Below are 27,668 nucleotides of genomic sequence, written 5' to 3' on the forward strand. Positions count from 1 at the left end.
GTGATGTGCTGAGTTCAGTGCCTGGAACATACTAAACACTTAATAAATGGTAGCTTTTATTTTATTTTTATGTTTTTATTTATTTATTTTGAGGGTGGGCTGTGGCAGAGAGACAGGGAGAGGGAGAGAGAATCCCAAGCAGGCTCCATGCTGACAGACCTGGGGCTTGATCTCATGAACCATGAGATCGGGACCTGAGCCAAAATCAACAATCAGAAGCTCAGGGGCACCTGGGTGGCTCAGTCAGGTGAGCGTCTGACTTCGGCTCAGGTCATGATCTCACGGTTTGTGAGTTTGAGCCCCACATCAGGCTCACTGCTGTTGGTGCAGATTCCGCTTCAGATCCTTTGTACCCTCTCTCTCTGCCCCTCCACCTGCTCATGCTCTGTCTCTTAAAAATAAATAAACATTTTAAAAAAAAAGAAGAATTGGGGCAGGGGGACACCAGGGTGCCTCAGTCGTTTGAGTGACCAACTCTTGGTTTTGGCTCAGGTCATGATCTTGCACTTCATGAGTTTGAGACCCATGTCAGGCTCCACGCTGACAGTGCAGAGTCTGTTGGGGGTTTTCTCTCTCCCTCTCTCTCTCTGCCCCTTCCTGGCTGGTGCTCTCTTTGTCTCTCTCTGAAAATAAATAAATAAATAAATAAATAAATAAATAAATAAATAAACAAACAAACAAACAAATAAATGGAAGCTTCACCGACTGAGCCACCCAGGCACCCCTAAATGGTAGCTTTTATATTCTCTCTAGCTCTAGAACCTAACCTGGCATCTGGTATAATACTGATGCACAGGAAATGTTTTGGAATGAATGAGTGAATGATGACAGAGTGGTAAGGAATAATTGGTTCTTTTTGTTTTTAAAGAAATTTGTTTGAAGTGAATAGATGTTTGAATGATAATGTTTATTATTTTTTTAATATATATTTTGAAATTTTATTTAAATCTGAGGCAGTTAATATATCGTGTAGTATTGGTTTCAGGACTGAATTTAGTGACTCATCCCTTACATATGACACCCAGTGATCATCCCAACAAGTGCCCTCCTTAGTACCCACCTCCCATTTAGTCCATCCCCCCACCCACAACTCCTCCAGCAGCCCTCAGTTTGTTCTCTGTGTTTAAGAGTCCCTTCTGGTTTGTCTCCCTCTCTGTTTTTATCTTAATTTTTCTTCCCTTCCCCTATGTTCATCTGTTTTGTTTCTTACATAGGAATGACTGGTTCTTAAAGAAGAGAGCACGGGCCATGCAAGCATTAGAAGGAATTGTGGCATCAGCACCCTGATAAGCAAGTCCAACTTAACTTCTTACAGATGCCTGGCACACTCAGATTGGACTAGTAATGACACTTGAGCTTTAAAACTGTCTCCTTCAGTAAGTGCCATCCATCTATCCATCCATTCATTCAAAGAAGATGTTTTTAGCACTTGTTATGTGCTAAGCAGTGTTCTAGGAACTGGAATTGAGCAGGGAACAATAAAACAAAAGCCCTGCCCTAATGTAACTTACATTTGAGTTAGAGAAACAGACTACATGTTATATAGATGTTTTTGTTTACAGCATCACGTAGCAGTAAGTACAGGAGAAGAAGAAGGAGGGCTGCAGGACAGAGAGTGGCACAGTCTTCAGAAGCTATAGCACTATCTGCACCCCGATTAGAAGATACTTTCAACTGAAGACACTTTAGTTTTACTCTTGGTGTCGGGGCATAAACAACTGTAAGTACGAGGGGCAAAACTCATGACTTTTGTTGAATTGAGTTCTACTGTTTTCTATGTTGTGTATGCGAGGTCTCTTTTGGACCACTGACTATTGCACTTTCTAGCAGTTGTAAGAAAGCCTTGCCAGCCACCCTTTCCACCTGCATTCTGCAACTGATGAATTCTTGGCAAACCGCCAGTCTCATCTACTTCACTTTCTTGTGCTTCTTCTCTATTATAATTGGAATCTCAGAGCGACTTGGCATTTACAGAGTCAACATCTTCACCTATGACAACAGGACACACCTCTGTATGAGGGAGTAAGCAAAGCAGTAATGAGTCACCGGGTGCACAAATACAAACATGGCAGCTAGACATCTCTGACTGCCAGCCTGGCTCCCTAGAACCATTTCTTTCTCTTTCTTTCTTTCTTTCTTTCTTTCTTTCTTTCTTTCTTTCTTTCTTTCTTTCTTTCTTTCTTTCTTTCTTTCTTTTTTTTGTAAGTGAACATAACTTTTTATTTCCCTTGGATATTTATTGTATAAAGTCACCAGATCATGAAAATGTGTATCTGGGCTTCAGTAGAATATGACGGCAAAAACAAAACAAAACAAAACAAAAAACAAAACCTTCAGGATGAGGTGATTTAATACAGATTGGATGGTAATACAATTAAGTGAGGATTTGTGGTTCAATTACCATAAGCAAACCATGGCAGTTAACAGATGCCTATCAACCTGAATGGAGCATTCTAGAAACAGTATAGTATAATGATTACAAATTAGGCCTCTGGAGCCCAACTATCAGGGTTTGAATTTTGGCTCAACCACTTATTGGCTGTGACTGGGCAAGTTATTTAACTTTGTTTGAGCTTTCTTAGCTGAAATGACAATGATAATGACAGGTGTGGTAGAGATTTACTAGCTTGATTTGTTTAAAGCACCCAGTAAGGAAGCCCTGTGTATATCAATATTTTGATCATGAATTTGCTAAAGTATAAAAAAGCATATTGATCAAGCCAGTAAATTATGTGAAACTGGAAAGACTAAGACAGTCTTTGGGAGACAGAAGCTTGGCAAGCTGGAACAATGGGCCAAATCTAAGTGGAAACGTAATGCTGTGTATTACTCAAGTTCTTGGCTGGGCACAGAAAAGGCACTCCAGTTACTAGTCCTGGGAGGTCATGTGCAGTTAGGGAGATAGAATTCCCCAAATGGAAATGAGAATGCTGTTCCAATAAATAGATAAGTCAATGGAACACCAGATGCAGGGCACCCCAATGGATGATGGTATCCACGACCCAGGGATACATGTCGGGTTGAAAGTGATAACCGCGGAAATACAGGGTGAAAACATGTGGTTTGGCCGCCTCACAAAGAAACAGACATACTTAGGAATCAGTGAGCGCCAGTTCAGGCTGAGCCACAACTGGCCGTGCTGACGACCAATGAGCCACTGTGACACTGAGAGATGTGCTCTTTCCAGGTCTCACTGGTGCGCCACTTTATCTCTCCCCAATCCCTATTTAGTATCTTAATCTCAAGAAAACAGGAGCAGATGCCGTCTTGCAGCAAAGGAGGGAAATGTGTAGGTAATGGCGTCGGTCAGCTCAGAAGTCAGCAGCACGAGGACCCGACGTGGGGAGACAAGGTGGCGGGGCGTGTGTGCATTCCCCGCTTCGGGCTGTAAGTACCGGACATGGAGGCGCGTTAGAGGGTTGAAAACAAAGCTGGAAGCAGTCACGTTTTCTCCCTTTCCCTGGGTGGGCTCTAGAAGGAAGCTACACTTGTGGTTAGGCAGAGGGCGGAGTTGGCATGAGTTCCTATATGTGTGCCCTTGAAGGGTCACAGTCCCGACTTAGCACATGCTCATTTGGTAGCATTTTTAGCTATGTTGGATCACATATATCATTAAAATGAATTTCAGATGTTTCTTTTTAAATGTGGCCACTGGGAAATGTTGACTGACACCCATGGTTGCATTTGCGGTTCGAAGTGTGTTTCTACTGGGCAGTGTGGCTCTAGAGGAAATGGGGAGTGAGCAGATCTGAAAGACTTTGTCATTTGAAAAGAAACTGAATGACCCTAAAGACACTGTTTCAGTCACCGGTTCCCAGTTTGTTTCCCATATTGGACTAACATATCAGCATACTCGATCCCAAATCATTATTCTTCATTGTCTTTGTACAAATCCTAAGCCACTGTGTTCTTTCCTGGTCTGTTACTTGGAGTTTGACGACAATGACTACGGCTTAAAGCAGATGTATAACGTTTGAGCTTGCAAGAGAACACACGACATGACTGAACACGAGGCACTTTCTAACCTTGATCCAGGAAATGGGGTCCTTGGTGCTCCAGGCATTGATTGATCCAGAATAGTGAAGTCTGGCCAGCTTTGGGGCCCACTGTCCTTTGCCCAAGAAAGGGGAGAGAGATTAGATTCAGCTGGGTCGGTCCTAGACACTTAGGAAATAAACTTTCTCTCTTGAGAAAGTGTACACCTAGCTGTGGAGAAGATAAAGGCATAAAACATAGTAGTATTTTATTTTCTAAACTTAATAATTTTGTTAATTAGTACCTCTAATTAGCTGACACTGGAATGTGTTACCAGTACTATAGAATAATATCATTATTTCTTTATCACAAAATGTATGTTCCTGGTAGCAAAGTTAGAAAATGAAAAATAAAAATAAGACACAGGGGCTCCTGGGGGGCTCAGTCGGTTAACTGTCCGACTTCAGCTCACGTCATGATGTCACCACTGGTGAGTTCGAGCTCCACATCGGGCTCTGTGCTGACAGCTTGGAGCCTGCTTTGGATTCTGTGTCTCCCTCTCTCTCTGCCCCTCCCCTGCTGGAGCTCTGTCTCTCTGTCTCTCAAATATAAATAAATGTTAAAAAAATTAAAAAAAAAAGACATAAATAAAAATAAAAGTGAAAAAAGTATCCGTTTATGCAGAGAAAAATAATACTATTTTGGTATATCACTCTCAAGCTTCATTTTCAAAGGGCATTTTGCTCCCTCTAAAACAGGGATTGACAAACTTTTTTCTGTAAATGGCCAGATAGTAAATAATTTAGGCTTTGCAGATCATCTGGTCTCTGTTTCAGCTATGTAACTGCTGTTGTAGACAATTATAAGTGAGTGGGTGTGGCTGTATGTACCCATAGAAGATTTTATTTACAGACACTGAAATTTGAGTTTCATATAACTTTCACATGTGATGATACATTCTTCTTTTGTTCTTTCCCAATCATTTAAAAATAGAAAAATAATTCTTAGGAACACTTGGGTGGCGCAGTCATTACACATCCAACTTCAGCTCATGTCATAATCTCACAGTTTGTGAGTTTGAACCCCGCATCGGGCTCTGTGCTGACAGCTGACAGCCTGGAGCCTGCTTCAAATTCTGTGTCTTCCTCTCTCTCTGCCCCTCCCCTTCTCACACACTGTCTCTCTTTCTCTCTCTCTCTTTCAAAAATAAATATTTAAAAATAAAATCGAGTTCACACTTAAAAAAAAAAAAGAAAGAGAGGCATTTATGGAGCAGAATTAACAGAAGTAAAAAAGATCTAATCAGTGCAGTTCTTGGAGACAAAAAATGGTATTTACCATACTGTCCTGAAGCTGTGATCTGGAAATCTCTAATGCGTCCAGAAGCCATTCCCAGTGGAATCTGACACTCTGAAATCAAAGTGGAGGAATACAACAGCTAGACATACAGAAAATGTAGCTTCACAGATGCAAGTCAATGAAAACGGGAGAACACCAACAAATGGTCATATTTTTACTGTTCACGATGTGCCAAGAACTATATTAAATGTTTTATTGTACTCTCTGTCTCATTTAATTCACTCCAATAGCTAGGTGCCACAAGTATCCGTGTCCAGCTGAGGAATGCAATGGCTCTCTTACTTGCTTAGGGTTAAATATCAAACTCTTCCAGGTGATATTTGTAAGTTATCTTTGATAACTGAACCAAAATTAAGTTTCCCAATTTGTTCTTGGAGCTTCACTGAGTTGTGAAAATGAAGATATTTTTAGCATTGGTTTGTTATATATTTACAGCTTCGGGTTCAAAATGTTCGAAGCTTCAACCATATCTGCCCTTCTCTGGGGACTCTGATCATTTGTACCAGCAATATTCACTTTAGATTTGGAAATGACCATAAGCTTGCATTGATTTCTTGACAAAGGCAAGCATTGGAAGAAGGAGGAAAGCTGTATGGAAGTAGGCTGAGGCGGGGCGCCCAGGGTGGGGCGACGCTCAGCCGGTTGACACTCTGACTCCTGATTTTGGCTCAGGTCACGATCCCCGGGTCTTGACACTGACCCCTGCGTTGGGCTCCACACTCAGTGTGGAGCCTACCTGAGATTCTCTCTGTCTCTCTGCCTCTGTCTCTGTCTGTGTCTCTCCCCCTCTCCCCCATTTGTATGCTCTATTTCTCCCTAAAAAAAACGAGAAGCGGGCTGACTAGGAAGGGGGCGTCTGCGCACAGCGCTACTCACTCGGGCTGTATACCAGAAAGAGAGTGCTCATCCCAGCTTGCAGGTGTTCGCCAATTAGGCATTCTATCCGCCAAATTCCAACTTTGGATGGTAGCATTTCCACTGTCTCAAAAACACCTTATCAAAAACAAAAGGAACAAAAATGATTTCTTTTTGCTAAAAAAAAAAAAAATGACTGGCAGATGCATTGGTTTATGCAGAATATCAAAGGAGATCTACCTAAGTCAGTTCTACCACCCTCGGACCCTCAAACCCAAAGTGCTCGCTATGTGAGCCCTACAGTTTGGAGGCACCGGGGATTGAGTCATGGCAGCCCCCACCCCTGGGAAATAGGAGACAGGGTGGTGGCAGCCTTTGCTGGTGCAGACAGGAGAAAGCCACTGCACTCTCAGGGTTTTCCAGAGACAAAGGTTTATTTCCCATTGGGCACATGTGAGCCTCCCTGGGAGGCCTGGGCAAGGTCCTCGTGGATCTGGTCCACTAGGGCCACCTTGAGGCTAAAGTAACCTGGCAGCAAGAAGCTAGAGGTGAAGGCTGAGGGGCTGAGGAATGAGTCACAAGCGGCCAACTAGGATAAAGGTGCCCTTTAAGGTGCCAACTAGGATAAGGGTGCTGTAAGTTTACCCCTTCCATGCTGGAGTTGAAAGCAGCAGCCAGGGTTGGGAGCAGGGGGACACACAATAAACACAAGGTAGAGGAAGAAAGGACTCAACTGTGCCTCCCTTTCCCAATGTAGGTATCTCGGAGTGGACACTGCTGCTTTGTACTTGAACTGTATTTGTGATGTAAAGTGACTGCAGGAATGTTTATTACGCAAGAGTGAGCAGAGAGGCGCCTGGGTGGCTCAGTCAGTTAAGCGTCCAACTCTTGATTTCAGCTCAGGTCATGACCTCACAGTTCATGAGATCGAGCGCCACATGGGGCTCTGTGCTTGGGATTCTCTGTCCCTCTCTCTCTGCCCTTCCTCTGCTTGCGCTCTCTCTTTCTCTCAAAAATAAATTAAAAACAAAACAGTGAGCAGAAAAGTCATTGAACTTATTGGAAGTTTTACACAAGAACGGGAGAAGTTCATTCCCATGATGAAAGCTGATCAACATTATGAGTACTGCTTTATCGATATACTGGTTATATACATAAACAAATCACTCTATGGATAACTGCTAGTGCTGTGTGGGATCTCAGATGGGGAAAATAATCTCCTTTTCCTAGTAAAGTGCTGCAACATGAATTATTCCTGCTTTCTGTTCTGTTTCTTTTAGAGCACATTATCTGTATCTGAAATCATCATGCTCATTTGCTAAATTATTTAGTATGTCTGTATAGAGTAAAGTGAGTTGAAGAAGTAAGTTACCTGAGATCAGGGAGTGTGTATGCTCTGTCCTTGGATTGCTCTCCCAGTGCCTGGACCATTTGAGTGGAACAATAGGTACAGTAGTCAGAAAGAGCACAAACTAACTCATACCTGGATACAGGTTGTAGACTGCCATCTTATATTCCTCTTTTTTCCGTACAGTGAACACCTGCCCGCTGAAATGAATAGAATGAATGTTTTCATTGCTCCCCATGCTGAGCAGATACCATCGGATCTTTTGATCCTGAGCCACTACCAAGCCGGGTAGTGTGTCCATCACATAGCCGTTGATTGCTGGAGGAGAACACGAAGAAGGCTGTTAAAACCTATTCTCGCGGCACCTGTGTGGCTCGCTCAGTTGAGCGTCGGACTTCGGCTCAGGTCATGATCTCATGGTTCGTGGGTTCGAGCTCCATGTCGGGCTCTGTGCTGACAGCTCAGAGCCTGGAGCCTGCTTCGGATTCTGTGTCTCCCTCTCTCTCTGCCCCTCCCCTGCTCATGCTCTCTTTCTCAAAAATAAATAAACATTAAAGTAAGTTAAAAAGATCTATTCTAGAAGTTTCTTTCCCTCTACTCCAGTAAAAAGTATTGATTCCTGTGAGGATTCCACTCCCATACATACACTCCCAATTCATATACTGTGGAAACATCAGGCTCACGTCTCATCTGTTGTAGTGCTTTTCACACGGAGTAATATTTGGGTGTGGGATGCATTACCGTGGAAGCGGTACTTTTCTTTAAAAGTGGGATCCTCCTTCTGGATACTGCAGGGGGCTCTACAGCTCCTTTCCATGTTTTCCGTGAAGTACCAGCTCTTAGTCTCATCAAAAATGGTGAAAAACAGAGCAAACTCCTGCACTGTCACTTGTCTCCCGTGAGCGGGGCTCAGTGTGTTACTGCGGCAGATCAGAAGGGGTCCGATCAAGCCAGAGTGCACATCTTTTTCCTGAGAGAGAAGACATCAATCCTCCTTAGTAGATCCCAGAGTGATATCTCTCAAACACAAATATGATGGCACCTCCCCTATTTAAAGCTTTCCATTAAACTTAGGGTAAATACCAAAATTCTTGGCAGATAACACAAAGCCCATTCCTTTTAAACCAGTAAACAGCAGGCACAGTACACACTTACTTACCAAATCAACATCAGAAAAATAAGCCCAGGCCTTGCAGTCAAACTCATCTTCAGTGGGTGCCATCTGATGTTGTACTTTCCAGAAGTAAACTCTGGTTTCATTAGGGTTGACAAACTTTTTTCTAGGTTCTGCTCCTTGCCTCTGATCTTCCTCATAAGAAATCAGGCTAGAATAGAAGGAGTAGGGACGAGAAGCCTGGTTTTTGAAAGTTACCTGCAGAGAAAAGAAGTGAATACAAATTTTAAAAAAGAATTCAAGTGTCATGTTTTAGGATCTTATAAAGTTCTTCGCTTAGGGTTTACGTCCCTAATGGTAATGCCTATTTTTGGCTTTTCCCAAGTTTTAATACCCAAAGGAAGTGGTACAGAGGATGGATGTTATTAGAACCCAAAAGGAAGGATCTATAAAGGAAAGTGGGGAAGTTTTGAATTCTAAAATCTTTAAAGCATGAACTGAAAGTTGCAAAAGAGAAAATTCCTAAATACTTAAAAGCAATCTGAAGTAAAAGGGAAAATATCACACCAGGGGTTTTAAGAGACCATAAGCCCAGGAATTGAATCATATGGTTCTTATGACAAATTCTAGGGTGAATGCATATGATCCTTAAAAAAGACTTCAGTTGTTTAAAAGTTAGACATGTTTCATATGACATATGGAAGCTAAAATCAGAATCAAGACAGAAAAAAAAATTCACTTGCAATCTCATAATCTTAGGTCTTTCTACATCCTTAATGTAAACACTCAGTTGGACCAATGGATGACTATTTTTTGAAAAGAATAAAACTACTTTAATTTTTGGCTCACACAATGCATCAAAATAACTTCTAGTGTACAGGAATTACTGATGGAGTAAAAGGTTAAATGTTAAGAAATTAAACTGTAAAATAAAGTTGAAGAAAGTGTTATTTTAAGAAAAACAATCTTTTGTATAGGGAAGGATTTTTATTTATTTATTTTAATGTTTGTTTTTTGGGGGGAGAGAGAGACACAGAGAGAGAGAAACAGAGTGCGAGTGGGGGAGGGGCAGAGAGAGGAGGAGACACAGAATCTGAAGCAGGTTCCAGGCTCTGAGCTGCCAGCACAGAACCCGACGTGGGGCTCGAACCCACGAACCATGAGATCATGACCTGAGCCAAAGTCTGATGCTCAACCGACTGAGCCATGCAGGTACCTCAAGGGAAGGATTTTTATAAACATAAAAGCTATGTAAGTGTCATAAAGGAAAGATTTATGGGTTACTGCCTAAAAATTCAAACCTGTTTTATTTAAAAAACCACTATATATAAAATTAAAAGACAAGAAACTTGCAAAAATATATAACATATATGGTAATATAAATTGATAAGAAAAGCACTCCCTCCAAAAAATGTCAAATGGGCAAAGGACATTAACAGATAATGAATGTTTCTCTACATTGCTCTTCCAGAATTTTGTCCTGGTAAATGGTTGTGATTACAGCATTACTGAACTGTTGAAAAAATATCAAACTATTTAAAAGGTTGTTCAAAGTATATGGCCAAGTAAACCATATATTCACATAATAGACTACTATGCCATCATTAAACAAAAGTATTTAGAAAGTCTTTTTAATGACATGAGAAATACCACATGATATTTAGTCAAAAGAAGTAGAATTATACATTGTATAATTCTGAACCCATAAAGAGAAGGATACATAAGACAAAGATAACATACACCAAAATGGTAGTTGTGGGATTATTTTTCAACTTCTTTATTTTCTATACTTTGAAATTTTTCAAAAGTGAGAATGCATTATTTTTTAAATTTTTTTAATTTATTTTTGAGAGAGAGCATGAGCAGGGGAGGGACAGAGAGGGTGACAGAGGATCTGAAGCAGGCTCTGTGCTGTCAGCAGCAAGCCTGGGGCTCAAACTCATGAACCATGAGATCATGACCTGAGCTGAAGTCAGCCGCTCAACTGACTGAGCCACCCAGGTGCCGAGAATACATTAGTTTTTAATTTTTAATTTTTTTAGTTTATTTATTTATTTTGAGAGAGACACAGACAGTTCGAGTGGGGGAGGGGCAGAGAGAGAGAGAGAGAGAGAGAGAGAGAGAGAGAGAGAGAATCCATAACAGTCTCTGTGCTATCAGTGCAGAGCCCAATGTGGGGCTCAAACTCACAAAACTGTGAGATCATGACCTGAGCCAAAACCAAGAGTGGGATGCTCAATCGGCTGAGCCCCCAGGCGCCCCAAGAATACATTATTCTTATAATTAGAAACAATGTGTATGTGTATATATATATATATATATATATATGATTAATTTTTTAAAATTCCATTGTCCTTAACTCACCATGATATTGTCTTCAACTTCTGCTCTTATATATGGCCCCAAGAGTCCCAAGTGTTCATTCAGCTCTCCACGGTATAAGGGCTGAGTGAAGGATCCATCAGTAAATTCCTGGAAAACCACCTTCTTGAACTGAGGGACATCTCCACCTGGAGCCCTGGGAGGAAAAGCAATGTCTTCATGGACCAGGTGGGCAGAAAAAGCTCACATTCTTGCCCTCCCTGTAGTTGAGACACATTTAGTAGAACTGATGATGAACTGGAAGTGTAATGGAGTGGAGAGAGGAGAACAAAGGATTAAAGAGAAACTCCAGGCTTCTGATTTGGGCAAATGGATGGATGGTGATGCAATTCACTGAGATGCGGAACCCCGGAGGACGAGGTGGTTGGAGTATACAGTTTTGAACACACGGATATCTGTGTAAATTCAATTGGCAAATACCTAGAGGCTGAGAGCTCACAAGAGATCTAGATGAACACTATCCATTTTCAGACGATATCCAAATCAGGGGAGCAGCTTATCAAAGCTGATAGTCAATTTTGTTATGTCCTCATCTTATTGGATGACTAAGCAACATTTTGCATAGTTAACCCCTCCATCTTCCTGACATACTCTCCCTCTAGGCTTCACTAGTACATAAGTTCTATGAAAGCAGCGCATTTGTCTGTTTTGTCCACTGCTGTATTCCCTGCAGCTGGAACAAGTCCCCGGCCCATAGTAGGTGGTCAAAAAATATTTGTTGGATGTTAAATGTGTGTAGGGCTTATAACTTATTCTAAATTTTTTTAAATGTTTATTCATTTTTGAGAGAGACAGAGAGACAGACACAGAATGTGAGCAGGGGAGGGGCAGAGAGAGAGGGAGACACAGAATCCGAAGCGGGCTCCAGGCTCTGAGCTGTTAGTACAGAGCCCGATGTGGGGCTCAAACCCGTGAACTGCAAGATCATGACCTGAGCCGAAGTGGGACGCTTAACCGACTGAGCCACCCAGGCGCCTCTGCCCCACCCCTCCGCCCTGTCCCAGACTTTTGATTGAGGAATTATAAAGTCTTCCTTCACTCAGCCTGTAAGACACTTCAGCAAACCCACCAAGAAAGAAAACAACTGCTGATCATCACTGCAACTAGGTGGTCCTCTTGCACTTAAATTTCAGTTCATCCAATTCTTATTGTTCTACAGCTCTCCAAAGATTTTTAAAATATGGATTTTTAGCATTTATCTAGTTTTTATAGTTGCAGCAGGAGCATTGGCCTGCCATGACCTACTCTCTATCCAGAAGCTTTGGATTTGCATGGCGTGCCATTTTCCATCCTTTTCCTTTCACCTTTCATATTCCTATGCTTCAGCTCTGTAGCTTGGAAACAGCATCTAGTTGTATTTTGTTTTGTTAAGAAAAAGCCCAAATTGGAGTCATTTGTCACCAAGGAGAGCAAAACAAGATTCACAGTCTCAACCAATCCCAGGAATGTGACCTTTTGACACTCAATCTGAAATTTCCAGATCAGCATTAGTGATGTCATCTGCATGATCAAAATCTTGTTCTTCCCTTCTTCCCAAAAAGCTATCCTGGGCTGAAGCACCCTTTTCTTGTGCTAATAACCAACCTCCTTGCCCCATCTTCCATTTGTATTGCTCCTCAGAGCATCTCTCTGCTTGCTAGATGGAATGCTGCCTAATTCATGATAATCTCATAAAGCACTTCATAAACTGATTTACTTGCTTGAATTTTGTTTTTTAACAGACTTGGTGGCAGCAACAGGCTCCAAAGTGAACCTCTGATGGCATTCCAAAACAGGAAAGTATGGCACCCTGTGAGCCCTTTGAGTTCATTTTCTTCCTGCTTCCCCGGGGTCGCGGTGAGTTCCTTAGTTGAGTTCTGCGCTTTTTGCTTTCAAGCTCCAAGTGCAACTGGCTTTCCAGTGCAGGGTTAATAGGTCAGTCCTGAGTGACAGGAGGCTCTAACAAAGAGCCAGGCCTTGGTTCAGTCCCCAGTTCCATGTTGGAGTCCCTTCCCCGTTTCTAGTCTGCAGTCGTTATTGACTGGGCTCTGCTGGTTTAGTGCTTTCCTCAGTTCTATTCTACTGTCTCTATCAGTGGAGTCGGCCGGTTTAGTCCACGCTAGGACTTGCTGGATGTGCATGCAGGGACCACTATGGGCCAGTCTGCAGTAACATCTAAACCACAGTCTTTGGTTTTGTCCCTGGATGCCACGTTGGGAACTCGTGATGGTTTAATTTGCAATTCCCCCCGTGTTTGGAATTATTCTCCAGATTCCATGCTGGGAACTGCTGGTGGCAGCTGCAATTGTCTATTGGTTTGGAATCAGTTTGTGGTCTCCATTCTTTTAGGCCTGTTTGTTTAATCCTGTCCCAGTCCCTAGTTTGTTGGTTACTGCTGGTGTCCACAGTTCTGTTCTTCCAGTTACTATTGCTTTCTATTAATGTGCATGTGAAGTAAAGGCTGTGGCAAAAACAGTATCTCAGAAGTCAGAGCTTAGGCATTAGCTTGGCTCTGAGAAATTCAAAGAGCTGGCTAAACACATGGGATCCTTTGTATCCAGAGACCTGAGTGTGCGGTCTTCTGGCACACACACTCGTTTCACATATAAGAACTATAGTGCCAGAAGCTGCAGATGTCTAGCAAGGAGGCAAAATTTTACTAAAAACAACCTGGAATTATAATGGGTGTTATGGGGAATGTTCCAAAGACCCCAAATGTCCATCGACTGACAAATGGCTAAAGAAGATGTGGTATATATATACAATGGAATACTACTGGGTGACAAAAAAGAATGCCATCTGCAGCAACATGGATGGAACTAGAATGTATTATGCTAAGTGAAATAAAGTCAGTCAGAGAAAGACAGATATCATATGACTTCACTCATATGTGGAATTTCAGAAACACAACAGATGAACATAGGGGAAGGGAAGGATAAATAAGATAAAAACAGAGAGGGAGGCAAACCATAAGAGACTCTTAAATACAGACAACAAACTGAGGGTTGCTGGACAGAGGTGGGTGGGGGGATGGGCTAAGTGGGTGATGGGTACTAAGGAGAGCACCTGTTGGGATGAACACTGGGTGTTATATGTAAGTGATGAATCACTGGGTTCTACTCCTGAACCCAAGACTATACTGTATGTTAACTAACTTGAAATTAAATTAAAACAAAAACAAAAACAAACAGATAAGATCACTTAAAAAGTGCATTTAAGGGGTACCTGGGTGGCTCAGTTGGTTAAGTATCTGACTCTTGATTTTGGCTCAGGTCATGATCTCATGGTTTGTGAGACTGAGCCCCGTGTCCAGCACTGCATGGGGCCCCGCATCAGGCTCTGCCCTGAGCTTGGAGCCTGCTTAAGATATTCTCTCTCTCTCTCTCTCTCTCTCTCTCTCTTTCTCTCTCTCTCTTTCAAATAAAAAAAAGTGCACTTAAAAGCAAGAGCTCACAAATCAAAGAAACAAATTGGGTCTTGTATGTTAATTGTATGCAAAAACTTCCAAAAGGTTTCAAAATTCCAAAATAGCTTCATTGAATGAATCACTACAGAAGGTTAATGAAAAATTAAAAAGATTAAAAGTACCTAAAACAAAAGCTACAACCCAATTCTTTGGGGGAATTGGAGACAGCTGCCTTTGTCTTGCAAATATCTGCCAGGTAAAAGTTTGGTTCTATAAGTTGAAAGTTCACCTGCCCTTTCGCCAATCCTCCAAACCTTTGCTGGTTCCTCTCAAAATGCTTGAAAAGATCTGGACCCTGGAAACCGAATTCTCCTGTACTCAATCTGTGCCTTTGGGATGTAAATTTTCTATCTCCACTTTCTCTAGGACCTGAGGGCCATCCTTTCACATGCCAACATTAGGGAGAAATATCATCAGAAGGGAAGAAAAGGAGAGAGGGAGGTATTTGGAAATTAAGCCTAAATGTCCTCTCCATTAATATTAGTAAAAAGAAAAGCTGTAAGATCTTTGTGTTTGTGTGTCCATCTATCTATATATCTGTTGTAAATGTGTCATGCTTTTCGACATCTGGGTGGTATTGCTAAAATTAATTTGTAAAAGAGCTCTATTTAGTTGGTTTGAAGGCAAACACTTATAAAGATTGGGCAGTCTAAAACTCTCGAAAAGATAGACACTAGCCCAAATGTTTTTCAAGTTCATATGCTCTGGGATAATCTCCAGTCAAGTTGTTTCCATTAAAAAGTATTGTTTTTTTAAATTAATAACTTAAAACTGCAAAATACACACACAAACCAATGGTGCACAAAACATTCTCCTCTTCTTCTGAGGATTTAGGATGCATTGTTATCATTAACCAGTCTTTTACCGTTAAACTTAAATGGCCAATTGGAATACTTCTGAGATTGTTCTACCAGTGATTAAAACTGAGGTGGCAGGTATTAGGTAGGGATTATATTCATTTTACTTCTTTGGCAGACTTGGTGACCTCATTAGCCACAGAAGTCTTTGAGACACCCACAGCAACTGTCTGTGTCACGCTGGGAAGAGCAAAACGGCCCAAAGGAGGACAGCCCAAGAAGCACTCTACACATATGGGCTTGGCAGGAACTATATCAACAATGGAAGCATTACCAAGTTTCAAGAGTTTGGGGCCATCTTCCAGCTTCTTTCCAGAACAGTGATCAATCTTTTTCAGGTCAGCAAACTTGCAAGCAATGTAAGCTGTGTGACAATCCAGCTTGGATGGTTCAGAATAATCATCTGAGCTGTGAAGCCAGCTACTTCTACTGGTGGGTCATTTTTGCTGTCACTAGCCATATTGTTACAACAAACATCTTTGACAGATACATTCTTTTTTTTAAGATTTTATTATTAAGTAATCTCTAAACGCAACGTGGGGCTCAAACCCCACAACCCTGAGATCAAGAGTCGCACGCTCCATCAACTGAGCCAGCCAGGCACCCCTGGCAGCTATGTTCTCAACATCAAAGCCCACACTGTCTCCAGGAAGAGCTTAACTCAAAGCTTCATGGTGCATTTCAACAGACTTGACTTCAGTTGTAACACTGACTGGAGCAAAGGTGACTACCGTGCCAGGTTTGAGAACAATCTCCACTCAGCTCACAAGGACAGTACCAATATCACCAATTTAGTAGACATACCAGAGGGGTAGACAAAAGGGCTTGTCAGTTGGATGATCTACTGAGAGGAGACAATCTGGAGTTTCAAGCAGCATGGCTCCCTTGGCATAGCCATCTCTGTGGGTGACGTTTCATCCCTTCAATCAAGGCATGTTAGCACTTGGCTCCAGCATTTTGTTATCATTCCAACCGGTAATTGGCACAAATACTACTGTGTTGGGGTTGTCACCAAATTTCTTAATATGTGTGCTGACTTCCTTAACATTTTCCTTGCATCTCTTCTGGCTGATACCTTCCTTGTATCAGTGGAATCTACTTCATAAACAACAACAATTAGTTGTTTCACACCTAGTGTGTAAAGCCAGAAGGGCATGCTCAAGGATCTGCCCATTCTTCGAGATACCTGCTGCAGTTTCACCAACAGCAGCAGCAACAATCAGGAAGCACAATCAGCCTGAGATGTGCCTGTAATCATGTTTTTGATGAAGTATCTTTGTTCTGGGGCATCAGCGATAGTCACATAATACTTGCTGGTCTCTGATTTCCAAGGAGAGACATCAGTAATGATACCACACTCACTTTCAGCCTTCTGTCTGTCCGAGATCCAGACATACCTGAAGGGGCTCTTTCCCATCTCAGCAGCCTCCTTCTCAAGTTTTCAATGGTTCTTTTGTTGATCTCACCACATTTGTAGATCAGATGGCTAGGAGTGGTAGATTTGCCCAAATTTATGCATCCAATGATGACAGTGTTGATATGAGTTTTTTCCTTTCCAATTTTGGCTTAGATTTAGGGATGGTTTTCATGACACCTGTGTTTTGGTGCCAAACCCATTGTGAAAAAAGCAATTATATCTTAGACCTCATAAGATGTTTTCGCCATTCTTTATACAAACAATATTTATACTTATCCATAATTTATCCTTTCTTTACTTTTTTAGTCTTTTTTGCCTCTTACTTCTTTCATTATCACTTTCCTATTGTCTCAACTACATCATTAGAATATTTTTATTGGGTTTTTGCTGGTGGTGAGATTTAGGTTTCTGTTTGTCTGAAAATGTCCCATTTCACCTTGAATTCTGAATCATATTTTTGATGGATATAGAATTCTAGGTTGGCAGTTATTGTATTTCAATGCATTATAGACATCATTTCCCTGTCTTCTATGTTTAATTAGCACTATTGAAAAGTCACCTTTCTGTATCTCGTTTGAATGTATGCTGTCTTTTTCCTTTGGCTGCTTTTAAAAGAATGTTTATTTATTTATTTTGAGAGACAGTGTGTGTGCATGCACATAAGTGGGGGGGGGGCAGAGAGAGAGGGAGACAGAGAGTCCCAAGCAGGGTCTGCACTATGAGCACAGAACCCAACATAGGGCTCGAACCCACAAACTGAAAGATGATGACCTGAGTCGAAATCCAGAGTCGGATGCTCAACCGACTGAGCCACCCAGGTGCCCCTCTTTGGCTGCTTTTAAGACTTTTGGATTTTCTGAAGTTTCACTCTGATGAAACATTCCTAGGTGTTGATATTTTTATTCACTCTGGGGTTTGTTGAACTCCCTGAATCTGTGCATTCATGAATTTTTTCAATTTTGGAAAATATTAAGCCATTACCTCTTCAATTATTGCTTCTCCTCTAATCACTCTTTCCTTTCCTTCTGCAATTTCAATTAAAAATAGGTAAATCTTGGGGCCTGGGTGGTTCAGTCAGTTAAGCATCCAACTTGGGCTTAGGTCATGATCTCGTGATTTGTGAGTTCAAACCCCGCATCAGGCTCTGTGCTGACAGCTCAGAGCCTGGAGCCTGCTTTGGATTCTGTGTCTCCCTCTCTGTCTGTCCTTCCACGCTCATGCTGTCTCTCTCTCAAAAAATGAATAAACATTAAAAATTTAAAAAAATAGGTAAATCCTTCACACTATCCTTTACATCTCCTCTATCTGTTGCTGTATCACAAATTACATCAAAACTTTAGTGGCTTAAAACAGCAACCATTTTGTTGTACTTTTCAATTCTGTTAAGTCAGAATTGCTCCTCATGGTATCATATGTAGTCACTCAGTGCTCAGTTCTCCTGGTATGCTCTCTCTGGAAGAAGCCAGCCACTATGTATGAAATCTGATTACCCTGGTACTCTCATGCTAGAAAGGTTACATGTAGGCCTTCTGGTCAAGAGTCCCAGCAAGTCTAGATTTCCATTATTTTCCGCCAAGGCATCAGATGTGTGAATGAAGCCGTTTTGGACCTTCAAGATAAACCCAGAGATTTCATGGACAACACAGATGGCAGAAAACTGGGCTGCAAGTCAGTGAAGTGAATTAACTGGCTTACTGTTACCTTGAGGATGTAGACCTCTGAGGACCCAGCTTAAAGTGGACATGGTTTACATCTACTTTTACTCTCTTGATGGACCCACTGAGTCTTATTTGAATGCTATCAAGATGCTTATGGCTCCCAAGCTTATTTGTCTTTAGCACAGAGCTCTCCCTTGGATTCCAGACTCATATATCCAACTGACTACTCAACATCTCAGTTTGGGCATCTAGTGGGCATCTCAAAGTAAACATGTTAAAAACAGACCCTTGAGTATTTCCTCAAATAAATCTGTTCTACCTCAAGCCTTCCACATCTTATTAAATGTCATCATTGTCCACCTAGTTGCTTAGGAAAAAAATAACTAAAATAAAAAAACCTAAAATTTTATCTGAGTCCTTCTCTCCATTGCCCCCATACTCAACCTAACAGCAAGTCCTGTCTGCTTATTTTCAAATTACACTCAACACCTTTCCATTTCTTTTGATTTTCCCCACCACAATTTTGGTCTAAATAATCTGTCTTCTCCAGATGACTGTAATGGCCCCTTTGCTGGTTTCCCTGCCTCTATTTTGGCTCACGGAAGTTGTGCTACCATTCAGTTGGCATTCTCTGGAGTTCAGACATACATGAGAGACCTGCTCTTGCCTCCCTACATCCATCATTTACTAATTCATTCAATAGATATTTAAGCATTTATCACATGCCAGGAACTGATTAAGGTTTTGGGGATATACCATTGAACAACACCTTCAAAATTTGTGCTTTCAAGAACTTAGTTTCTAGTTGGGGAAAATAGACTATAAACAAGTAAATGTATAATATTTCAGGTGCTAGTAAGTGCAGTGAAAAAGTGTGGTAGGAGCTGTATGCATACACAGTGTTCAGGGAAAGCCTCACTGATAAAATGAAATTTGAGCAGCAATGTGAAAGAAGTGAGAGGATGAACATTAGGATATCAAAAGAAGAGAATTCTAAGAAGAGAACACAAAGTGCAAAGGCCTAGAGAAAGGTATATATTTGTTCTATCTGAGGAAGTACAATAAGGGCAATGTGGTTAGAACAGAGTGAGCAGGAAACAATGGTAGGATATGAGAGCAGAGACGTTTCAGTGGGTCAAATCTCAGAAACTTGAAGGCCATGGTGAAGGTTTTGGAATTTACCAAGGGTAGAAAGTAAATCCACTAGGAGATTTGGAGCAGAGAACAATAATCAGAATTACACTTTGAAAATTTACTTTAGCTTCTGTGTAGGGAAAAGACTGTATAAGGGCCCGGCTGGAAGCTGAAAGTACAGTTAAGAGGCTATTACAATAACTTGGTTGAGAGTTGAGGATGGTTTAGACCAGAGTGGTAGCCACTGATTTGGATACCAGTAGCTGGATTCTTTTCCACCTATTCTTCCTTTGAGCCACTTCAAAAAGTCTTTTTTATCTCCATTATTCCATTAAAAATACATTTTCAAAATCACGGATGATCTTTACTAATTCTCAGCCCTTGTCTTAGTTGAACTCTCAGTGCTATTTCCTTTTTTTAAAGTTTTATTTATTTTGAGAGAGACAGAGGGTGAGAGGAGGGACAGGGGCGGGCAGAGAGAGAGAATTCCAAGCAGGCTCTGTGCTGTCAGTGCAAAACCTGATGTGGGGCTCAAACACCCAAACTGTGAGATCATGATCTGAGCTGAAGTTGGACGCTTAACTGACAGCCACCCAGGAACTCTGATTACTCCATCCTGTGTGCTCTCATCCGGTCTGACACCAATTTTCTATCTTTTTTTTTTTTTTCACTAACCTCACTGTCAATCTTTCTCTGTAAACTTAAGTGTTAGTTCTTTAAACTCTCCTCTTCTGTCTAAACTTATTCTCATGATGGTCTACTCTTATGCAGATAATATCAAGTTGTATTATCTCCATCTAAGATATCTTCCTTGAACTTGAAATTCATATATAAACTACCTTACCATGTACAAAATTAATCTCTTAATTTCTGCTCCTTCCACAAATCTTTTGTTTGTCCAGTGTTTTCCATGGCAGTCAATGACCATTCCTTCTTTTTAGTTACAAGACTCTGAACACCGAAGTTATTCCTAACTCATCTTTTTTTCTCACAACCACATCTAATCCATCAAAGAATACTGCTGGTTACAATTTCAAAAAATAACAAGAATTTGATTATGAACTGAGAATTGGATAAGATGAAAATGCACTATAATGGAAAGTTGGAGATGGTTGGCTAGGAAACTGGAGAGGTTGGACTTAGGAGCAATGATTATTTATTGCCATAAGCATGAAGACGGTATATGGTTACGGATGTCAATAAATGTGTTGGAGGTTGGGACGTTCATTGCATAGGCATTGGCTATGAATGAGAAGGGCTATTGGAGAATGGGTAAAGGGGGTTGGAGATTTAAGGAAAAAGAAAATGCAGGGGAAGGGTCCAGGACAGTGGGAAAGTCAGTAGATTAGGGAAATATTCTATAGTTGCTATGCAGCAAGAAGGGCCCACTTGAGGTAGACAGAGAGGTCAGAATGTGACAATGAGTAATGAAGAAGGCACCTAACCTTTCTCTAGGACCTATATTATCTTACCACTGCTCATCTTTACTACTTCGTCTCCCATAACCACCCCCCTCACCCCAGTTCTTCACTCTACTCCAGTCAGACTGGTCCTTTCTTGTTCCTTAAACTTGTTTCATTCTCAGAGCCTTTGCATTCCTTGTTCCCTCTGCCTGGAAGCATCTCTCAGAGCTCCATCAAGTGTCTTCTTCTCAGCATTTAGGTCTCAATTTCACAGAGGATTTCTCTGACCAACACAGGTAAAGTAACACCCCAAGGCACTCTCTATCATATTAGATTCTACCTCCTGAAGAGCACCATCAAGATTCCTCTATTTACTTTTCCGCTAATTTATTACCTCTTGCTCCCCCCAATAGAATGTAAGCTCCTATTCTGCTGCACCCCAGTGTATACAAGAGTGTCTGGTATAGAGTAGGTGCTCAATAAATACTTGTTGACTGATCGGCTCTCCATAAGACTCTCCTTATCTTCCAATTTTCTCTGTGCTTTCTCTTCCCTGCCCAATCTCTCTCTGCTTCCCTAACAATCAAATCCTCCCACTTTGCTCCCTGGATCCCCAGTACCATGGAAAACAACATTCTCTGTATCCTCAACATCTTTACCACACACTTTACTTCTTCCTCCTGCTTCTCTCAGAACCTTTTCACAAGATTAAGATTACTCCTGCAGCTCACAAGGTTGATAGGTGAGGCTGACTTTCTTCCTGTTCCCCATTGATGCTTCTTGACCTTGACCCATTTACCCTTTTGTAACTCTCATTATTGGTGTCATCATCTAACCTCCTATTTACTCCTCAGCTCCATCTAGACTTTGCTTCCTGGATTTCAGGGTTCTTCTATAAAGCAACCTTTGGAGACTTATTCCTGCAGATGAGCTGTGTTTTTCATATTGTTTCAGCATCTGGTAAAGTCAAATGTGGCAATAGCAGGACAAAGGAATAATCAATGTACTCATACCTGTTTCTTAGTGCATGGGGAGATCTACTCATCCCATAATCCCAGAGACGCTCCACTGCAGCAATGAAATAGTGTCGTGTTCTCTTTTGAAAGCTGCGGAGGCCCTGATTTTCATCTTCACCATAGATGTCAAAATCTTCTCTCTTCATTTCAATTGAGGACGTATCATCATACTCAATTTTGTCTTCCTCTGACTGAAGAGTAGGAAGGGTTATTTCTCTTTGATGGCGTTTTGAGACCGGTGGGTTCTGAGAGCACAATCTTCCAGTCTCTCCTTGCTTTGACCTGGTGGCTTCTCTTTGGAGTTTACCTTGTCCTTCATTTATTGCTGCTACTGAAGGACTGTTTTCACAAGGGCCCAAGGGCAAAATGGTGTCCTTGCTCTTAAAAGCTATGTTTTTCTGTGACTTCTTTTGGGATTTCCACTCTTCTCTTGGTATCTGGGTGGCATTGTTGTTATCCCAAGCAAGGGGACCCAGCAGCTCAGAGGGAATCTTTTCAGAGCTCTCTCTTGTCCATTTCAGAAAGGGCACTTTTCTAGGTCCATTTATTTTCTTCAACTTAACAGGTCCCTGTGTTTTCTGAAGGAAGATCTTCTCCATAAGATCCAGGTGGCCAGAAGAATCATTGCTAGTTTTTGTAGGGAAAGAGTCTTCTTGATGAACATGAGCTTTAGGGAGTAATTCAACTTTGCCAGATGCTTCAGACAAGCCTTGTTGCAAAAGAGTGTTTTCACGTTTCTTGGACATGTGTTGGTTCATGGCACTTTTCCCTAGGGAGCTGAACTTTCCTTGACCTACAATCATTTCTGAGGTTAGGAAGGCTACAGAAAGTTTATTTCTCTTGGCTCCTTGTGAGAAATGAGTGCTTTTTTGGACCCCAGAACTCTCCCTGAAGGTATAAGTGCAGGCTGACACTGGAAGATGAGAAGAGTTGTCCTGGGATGGGATCTTGGTCAGATCTGTATGTCTGATTGATGGAAATGCTGATTCCTTTGCAATGGGTAATGCAGAGTCATTCATTTGAATGGTGCCCTGATTCCCCATAGAACAATCTGATTGGAGGGACCGAGTAGCAGCCCCTTTTTCTTTCTCATTGTCCTCCTCTATCTCTGTGAGGGTTCCATGCATCAAAAAGTTCATGTTTTTGGATGACTGGGTTGAGGTGTCATTCAAAATTACCCCCCTTGCAAACTTAGTTTCTTCTAGTGAGAGTCTGGATTGTTTCAAGGCCCGCTTACCACGCTGAGTGAGAATATTATGCTGACTTGGATTAGGAGATATCCTTGGAGTGCTTGAAAACCTCTCTGCCATCTCCTTTGTGTGATTTCCCAAACCTTCCAAGTTTTCTTCCTCCCTTATTTTTGAGAAATGGACTATGTGAATCCCTGCTCTATGTGCTGAATCATTTAATGACCTGGTGTCTTGAAGTATTGGAGTATATGGCCCCTCATCTAAACCTTCCACATTTTGCTTAGTGCTTAGTAAGAAAAGGTTCTTCAGGGAATTCTTAGTGTCAGCTACTGTATATTCCTGAGGCAAAACCACATTTTCTTGGGTTAATTTCTCCTTTCTTTCTATCTCTTCCTGAGATTTTTCTTCTTGATCGTAAGTACCATTATCTTGGACATTGGGCAAGTTAGTAAAAAACATGCTCTTGCTATTTGGAAAACTCATCTCTTTGAGTTCTGTGTGCTTTGTAAATTCATCTTCTCCTACTACCACCTTCTTTTCTGACAAAAACTTCTGATCTTTCACAGATTTTTCTGATCCTAAAGATGTGAATTGTGTTGGAATGGGCCTTTGCCCAGAGCTTAGGGAGTTCTCGCCATGGGTCCATTTTATCCACTTTGCTGAATCTGGTGAGAACAGTGTCTTGAAGAATGAGAGACCTGGATTTTCTGCACCTAGTGGCACCGGGCCCTCTTTGTTTTGGTAGACCACTTCCACATTTTTTGATGAAGTAGTTTTATTTGACACATGCTTTAGCTCCAAAGCTGTAATATTTCTGTCCATAAATGTTTCATTATGAAGCAAAGAAGCCATTTCTTGAAACTCAGCATTACTTTCTAATATAGTATCTTGCCAGACTGATGTACTGTTCTCAGTTAATAATGTTGGGACATCAACATGATTTTTGCTATTAGTTGTTGAGTTAATTGTTGCGTTGTTTGTCTTTATCAAAGAGATATTAACTTTGAATAAAGCATTATCTTTAATTAATGAAGCAGGTCCATGAACTCTGTCTTCTTTAAATAACCCATTTCTCTCCACTGATAATACATTTTCTCCCAGTGAACTTTCTTGACTGTTCATTAAAGCTGCTTCTAACAACTTGGAATCATTGTCTCCTTCACTCGAGCCCAAAGGTACACCAGAGTCAATAGAGCGAGATGAATTTTTGACAAATACAATGGTACCTAAATGACTATTTAAGTGAATTGACATATTTGGGGGTCCTAAGGAACCTGTCTTTTCAGTACCTGCTGCCAACTTGTCTGATGGAAATGTTGGTGAAGCTGTTAGGTTGTCTGATGAACTAGAAATTTTTAAATCAAGGTTCTTCAACTCTGCTGTTACAGTTGTCCCCAAATTCTCATTTAATCTTAATTTTAGTTCTGGCTCAGGGGTAAATACTCTGTCCCCACCGTGATGGAGCTCTGGTCTGAGATCTGCCACTGCAGATGGGCCCTTGTGTCTTTCTATAGCTCCAAGTAAATGATCATCTGCTTCATGTGTGGCTTCCTGGAAATCAGATAAGAGTAATCCACGTGGAGTAGGATTCTGTCCCAGAAGCATCAGCAAATCACTAGAGGAGACACTTTGTACGTTAAACAGCTGTGTTCTTTCTCCAGGCTGAGGGTCAATCTTCTCTATGTCATTTTCTGGAGTTGTGGTGGCTTTGAATTGCTTTTGCCTAGGGCTATGGTGTCTTGAATTCTGGGAGAAGCTTCTGGGTTCAATGACATTGTTTTCATTCAGGAGGGAGGCTGGAATATCTTCATATCTATCCTCATCATAATCATCAATGTTCCCATTACAACTAGAAACCTTCAGTAAAGCTGTCATGCCTCTGTTCCGAAAGTCTGAGTTGTGGCACCCTAGCACCCATAGACCTGGAAGAAGAAAAAGACTCTGGTTACTCACAACCCACATCCCAAGCAAGTTATGTATTAGTCGTTCTCTTCTATTCCCAGATAATGAAAAAATAGTAGTCGGTACCATTGTATTACAAGTCATTAGGTTAAATCCCTGGCACATAAAACAGTCCAACAATGGTAGTGAAAGTGCTTTTTTGCATTGACGCTGTTGTGGTATATCTGTCTGTGATCACAAGAAAGGGTTGTGATTACAAATGAACAGATATGGGAATAAAAATGGAGAAATATAATTAACATATACAACAGTGGGGAGTCCTAATAGTCACACAGAACTCTTTGATGATGATAGTGACTTAATCCCTGAAACTGTATGTAGGCTAGGTATTATTGCTATATTACATAATGGCACAGGTTCTTACAGTCAGATTGCCTGGGTTCAAATCCTAGCTCTACCATTTACCAGCTGTGTGACTTTGAGCAAATCAACTGATCTCTCTGAGCTCCACTTTTCTAATTTGGAAATGAAGCTAATAGTATCTCCCTTATCAAATAATGTATCCAAATCATATATCAATGACTAGCTTCCATTGTCATCAATTTGCAGGATAAGTAAGCACAAGGGAATAGGACTTTAGGATACATATGATAGAAAATCCCTCTACTGTGCTAGCAATGTTAATTTCTGCTGTAAACAAGATTATTCAAGTGAAGGAATTTTACAGTGACAAAGGAAAAACTTTCCTCAAAGTATATTTCCATAGAGACCTAAGAGATAATGGGATACCCATGGAAAAGGTCTTTATGGTCAAATGCATTTTGGAATTAATGCACATTGCACTCTATGTGCAAATAATCAATCCGATGGTAAATGAGAATAAATACATTTTATATCATACAAGGATTTAGAAAATCTACCTTTAAAGCAGCCATGCTGAGGAGGTGGTGGGAGAATGTTTTCTACCAAAATAAAGGAGTATACTGTAAATTTAAAAATAAGATGACACGGGATACAGGAAATCAGCGCTGAAGAAAAGTCCCGAATTAATAACTGATTTTCAGATCTAGAAAAAAAACAGCCCAGACTGGGGGGTGGGGGGGGAGGATGCATGGGTCCACGTGGTCAGTTTCTAAGTGAAAAAGAGTATGTTGTATGACAACACTCTTGAATAAAAAAGAGAATAACTAAAGGGAAAACATTACAACAAGAACAGTAAAACAATTAGAAGTTTCAGCTAAACAAGTTATAAAAAGAAGAAATGTAATTCTATTTGCTTCCATAGTGAACATTTACATAGTCATAATAATGTGGTTTCACTAAAAATATGGACATAACTATATCATAAGTTTGTGGATTGGGAGCCCAATTTCATGACATTTAAAGCATAATTTTGATGGTGTGAAACGATGTTGGGTCAGAGTAGATCAAGACTGGAGCTGAAATGAGTAATTCAAATAAGGTTTTTGACTCTTAAAATTCTACTGTTATAACTTAGACACAACCACTTCCTTCTTCTTCCTAAGGAGGATAGTAGTTGAGTGAGAAAAGGGAAAACGAAACTCCATAAACAGGTTTGGAATGATGTACACCAAACTGTGAGAAGGGCCTGGGATTGGGAACAGTGATCAAGAAGGACTGTAGTTTTATCTGTATTGGTGCAAAGTTTTTAATGAGAACATCTTTTTGTATTACATGCACGAGTAAAGATTAATGTAAAGCATAATTAATTAAATCTCAATCGAACAGCTTAAAGAAGAGCTGATTCTTTGATGAAAAACTCAATAAAATAACCAAATAAAAATAAGAAATTCTACGTGTATAAAATTTGGAATAAAAAAGGAGATATAGTTACAGTTGCAGAGAAAATTAAAAGAAGGGGGAATAGGGAGTGACTTCTTAATGGTAAAGGGTCTCTTTTTGGGGTGATAAAAATATTCTGGAATTAGATAATAGTAATGGTTGCACAACGTTGAATTATAATTCCCTTGGGGACACCGGCTGGCAATCCCCTCCTTCACCTTCTGCCACAGGCAAATCATGTCCAGTCGAGTTTGAGACTGGGTCAGTGGGTATAGACCAGTCTCCTGCCACAGAATTGTACGCTTTTAAATGGTTAAAATCGTGAATTTTACCTCAAAAAAAACAGACAAAAGGAATCAGACTTTACCATTCTGAACACAAGAAATCTTTAGGGGCTTTATTTAGCTTGAGATTTGTAAATAATGATATTACATTAGGATTTTTTTCCCTCAAGACACATAAAGCCATTTTAATTTGTCTGTAGAATTTAAGTAATCACCAAAATAGTTTAAAAGCTTCATAAAATATTGTTATTTGTAATATTTTTCTCTGCCTATACACATACATACACACAATTTCTCTCTTTGGTTTAGACACTTATAACCATATTATACATAATGTTTTATCATCTTTTTGGTACATATTCATTTGTTAATTGAAAGAAATATTTATTAAGCACTTACTACAGGCCAGGAAGTATATACATTAGGGATATAGTGATGAATAAGATAAACAAGGTCTCTGTCCTCAGCGAGTTTGAAAATTAGTTGGAAAACAGATAACAAAGACATAAATGTACAAGACACTTCC

At 40.7% G+C, this 27,668-nt stretch overlaps 1 protein-coding gene across 3 annotated transcripts in view; it reads right to left on the reverse strand.

Moving 5' to 3' along the window:
- Nucleotides 1-27,668, reverse strand: part of F8 (coagulation factor VIII) — a 123,290-nt gene that overhangs the window by 24,384 nt on the left and 71,238 nt on the right. For all 3 annotated transcript variants that reach the window (XM_058713286.1, XM_058713285.1, XM_058713287.1), the window contains 8 exons: nucleotides 21,961-25,075; nucleotides 11,016-11,169; nucleotides 8,697-8,909; nucleotides 8,279-8,507; nucleotides 7,673-7,855; nucleotides 6,211-6,327; nucleotides 5,314-5,385; nucleotides 4,026-4,111 (listed from right to left, as the gene is read on the reverse strand). In XM_058713286.1, the coding sequence (XP_058569269.1) occupies nucleotides 4,026-4,111; nucleotides 5,314-5,385; nucleotides 6,211-6,327; nucleotides 7,673-7,855; nucleotides 8,279-8,507; nucleotides 8,697-8,909; nucleotides 11,016-11,169; nucleotides 21,961-25,075 (4,169 nt within the window). The remainder of the gene's footprint in view (nucleotides 1-4,025; nucleotides 4,112-5,313; nucleotides 5,386-6,210; nucleotides 6,328-7,672; nucleotides 7,856-8,278; nucleotides 8,508-8,696; nucleotides 8,910-11,015; nucleotides 11,170-21,960; nucleotides 25,076-27,668) is intronic.

This window comes from Neofelis nebulosa, chromosome X, assembly GCF_028018385.1.
Source record: "Neofelis nebulosa isolate mNeoNeb1 chromosome X, mNeoNeb1.pri, whole genome shotgun sequence".
Taxonomy (NCBI): domain Eukaryota; kingdom Metazoa; phylum Chordata; class Mammalia; order Carnivora; family Felidae; genus Neofelis; species Neofelis nebulosa.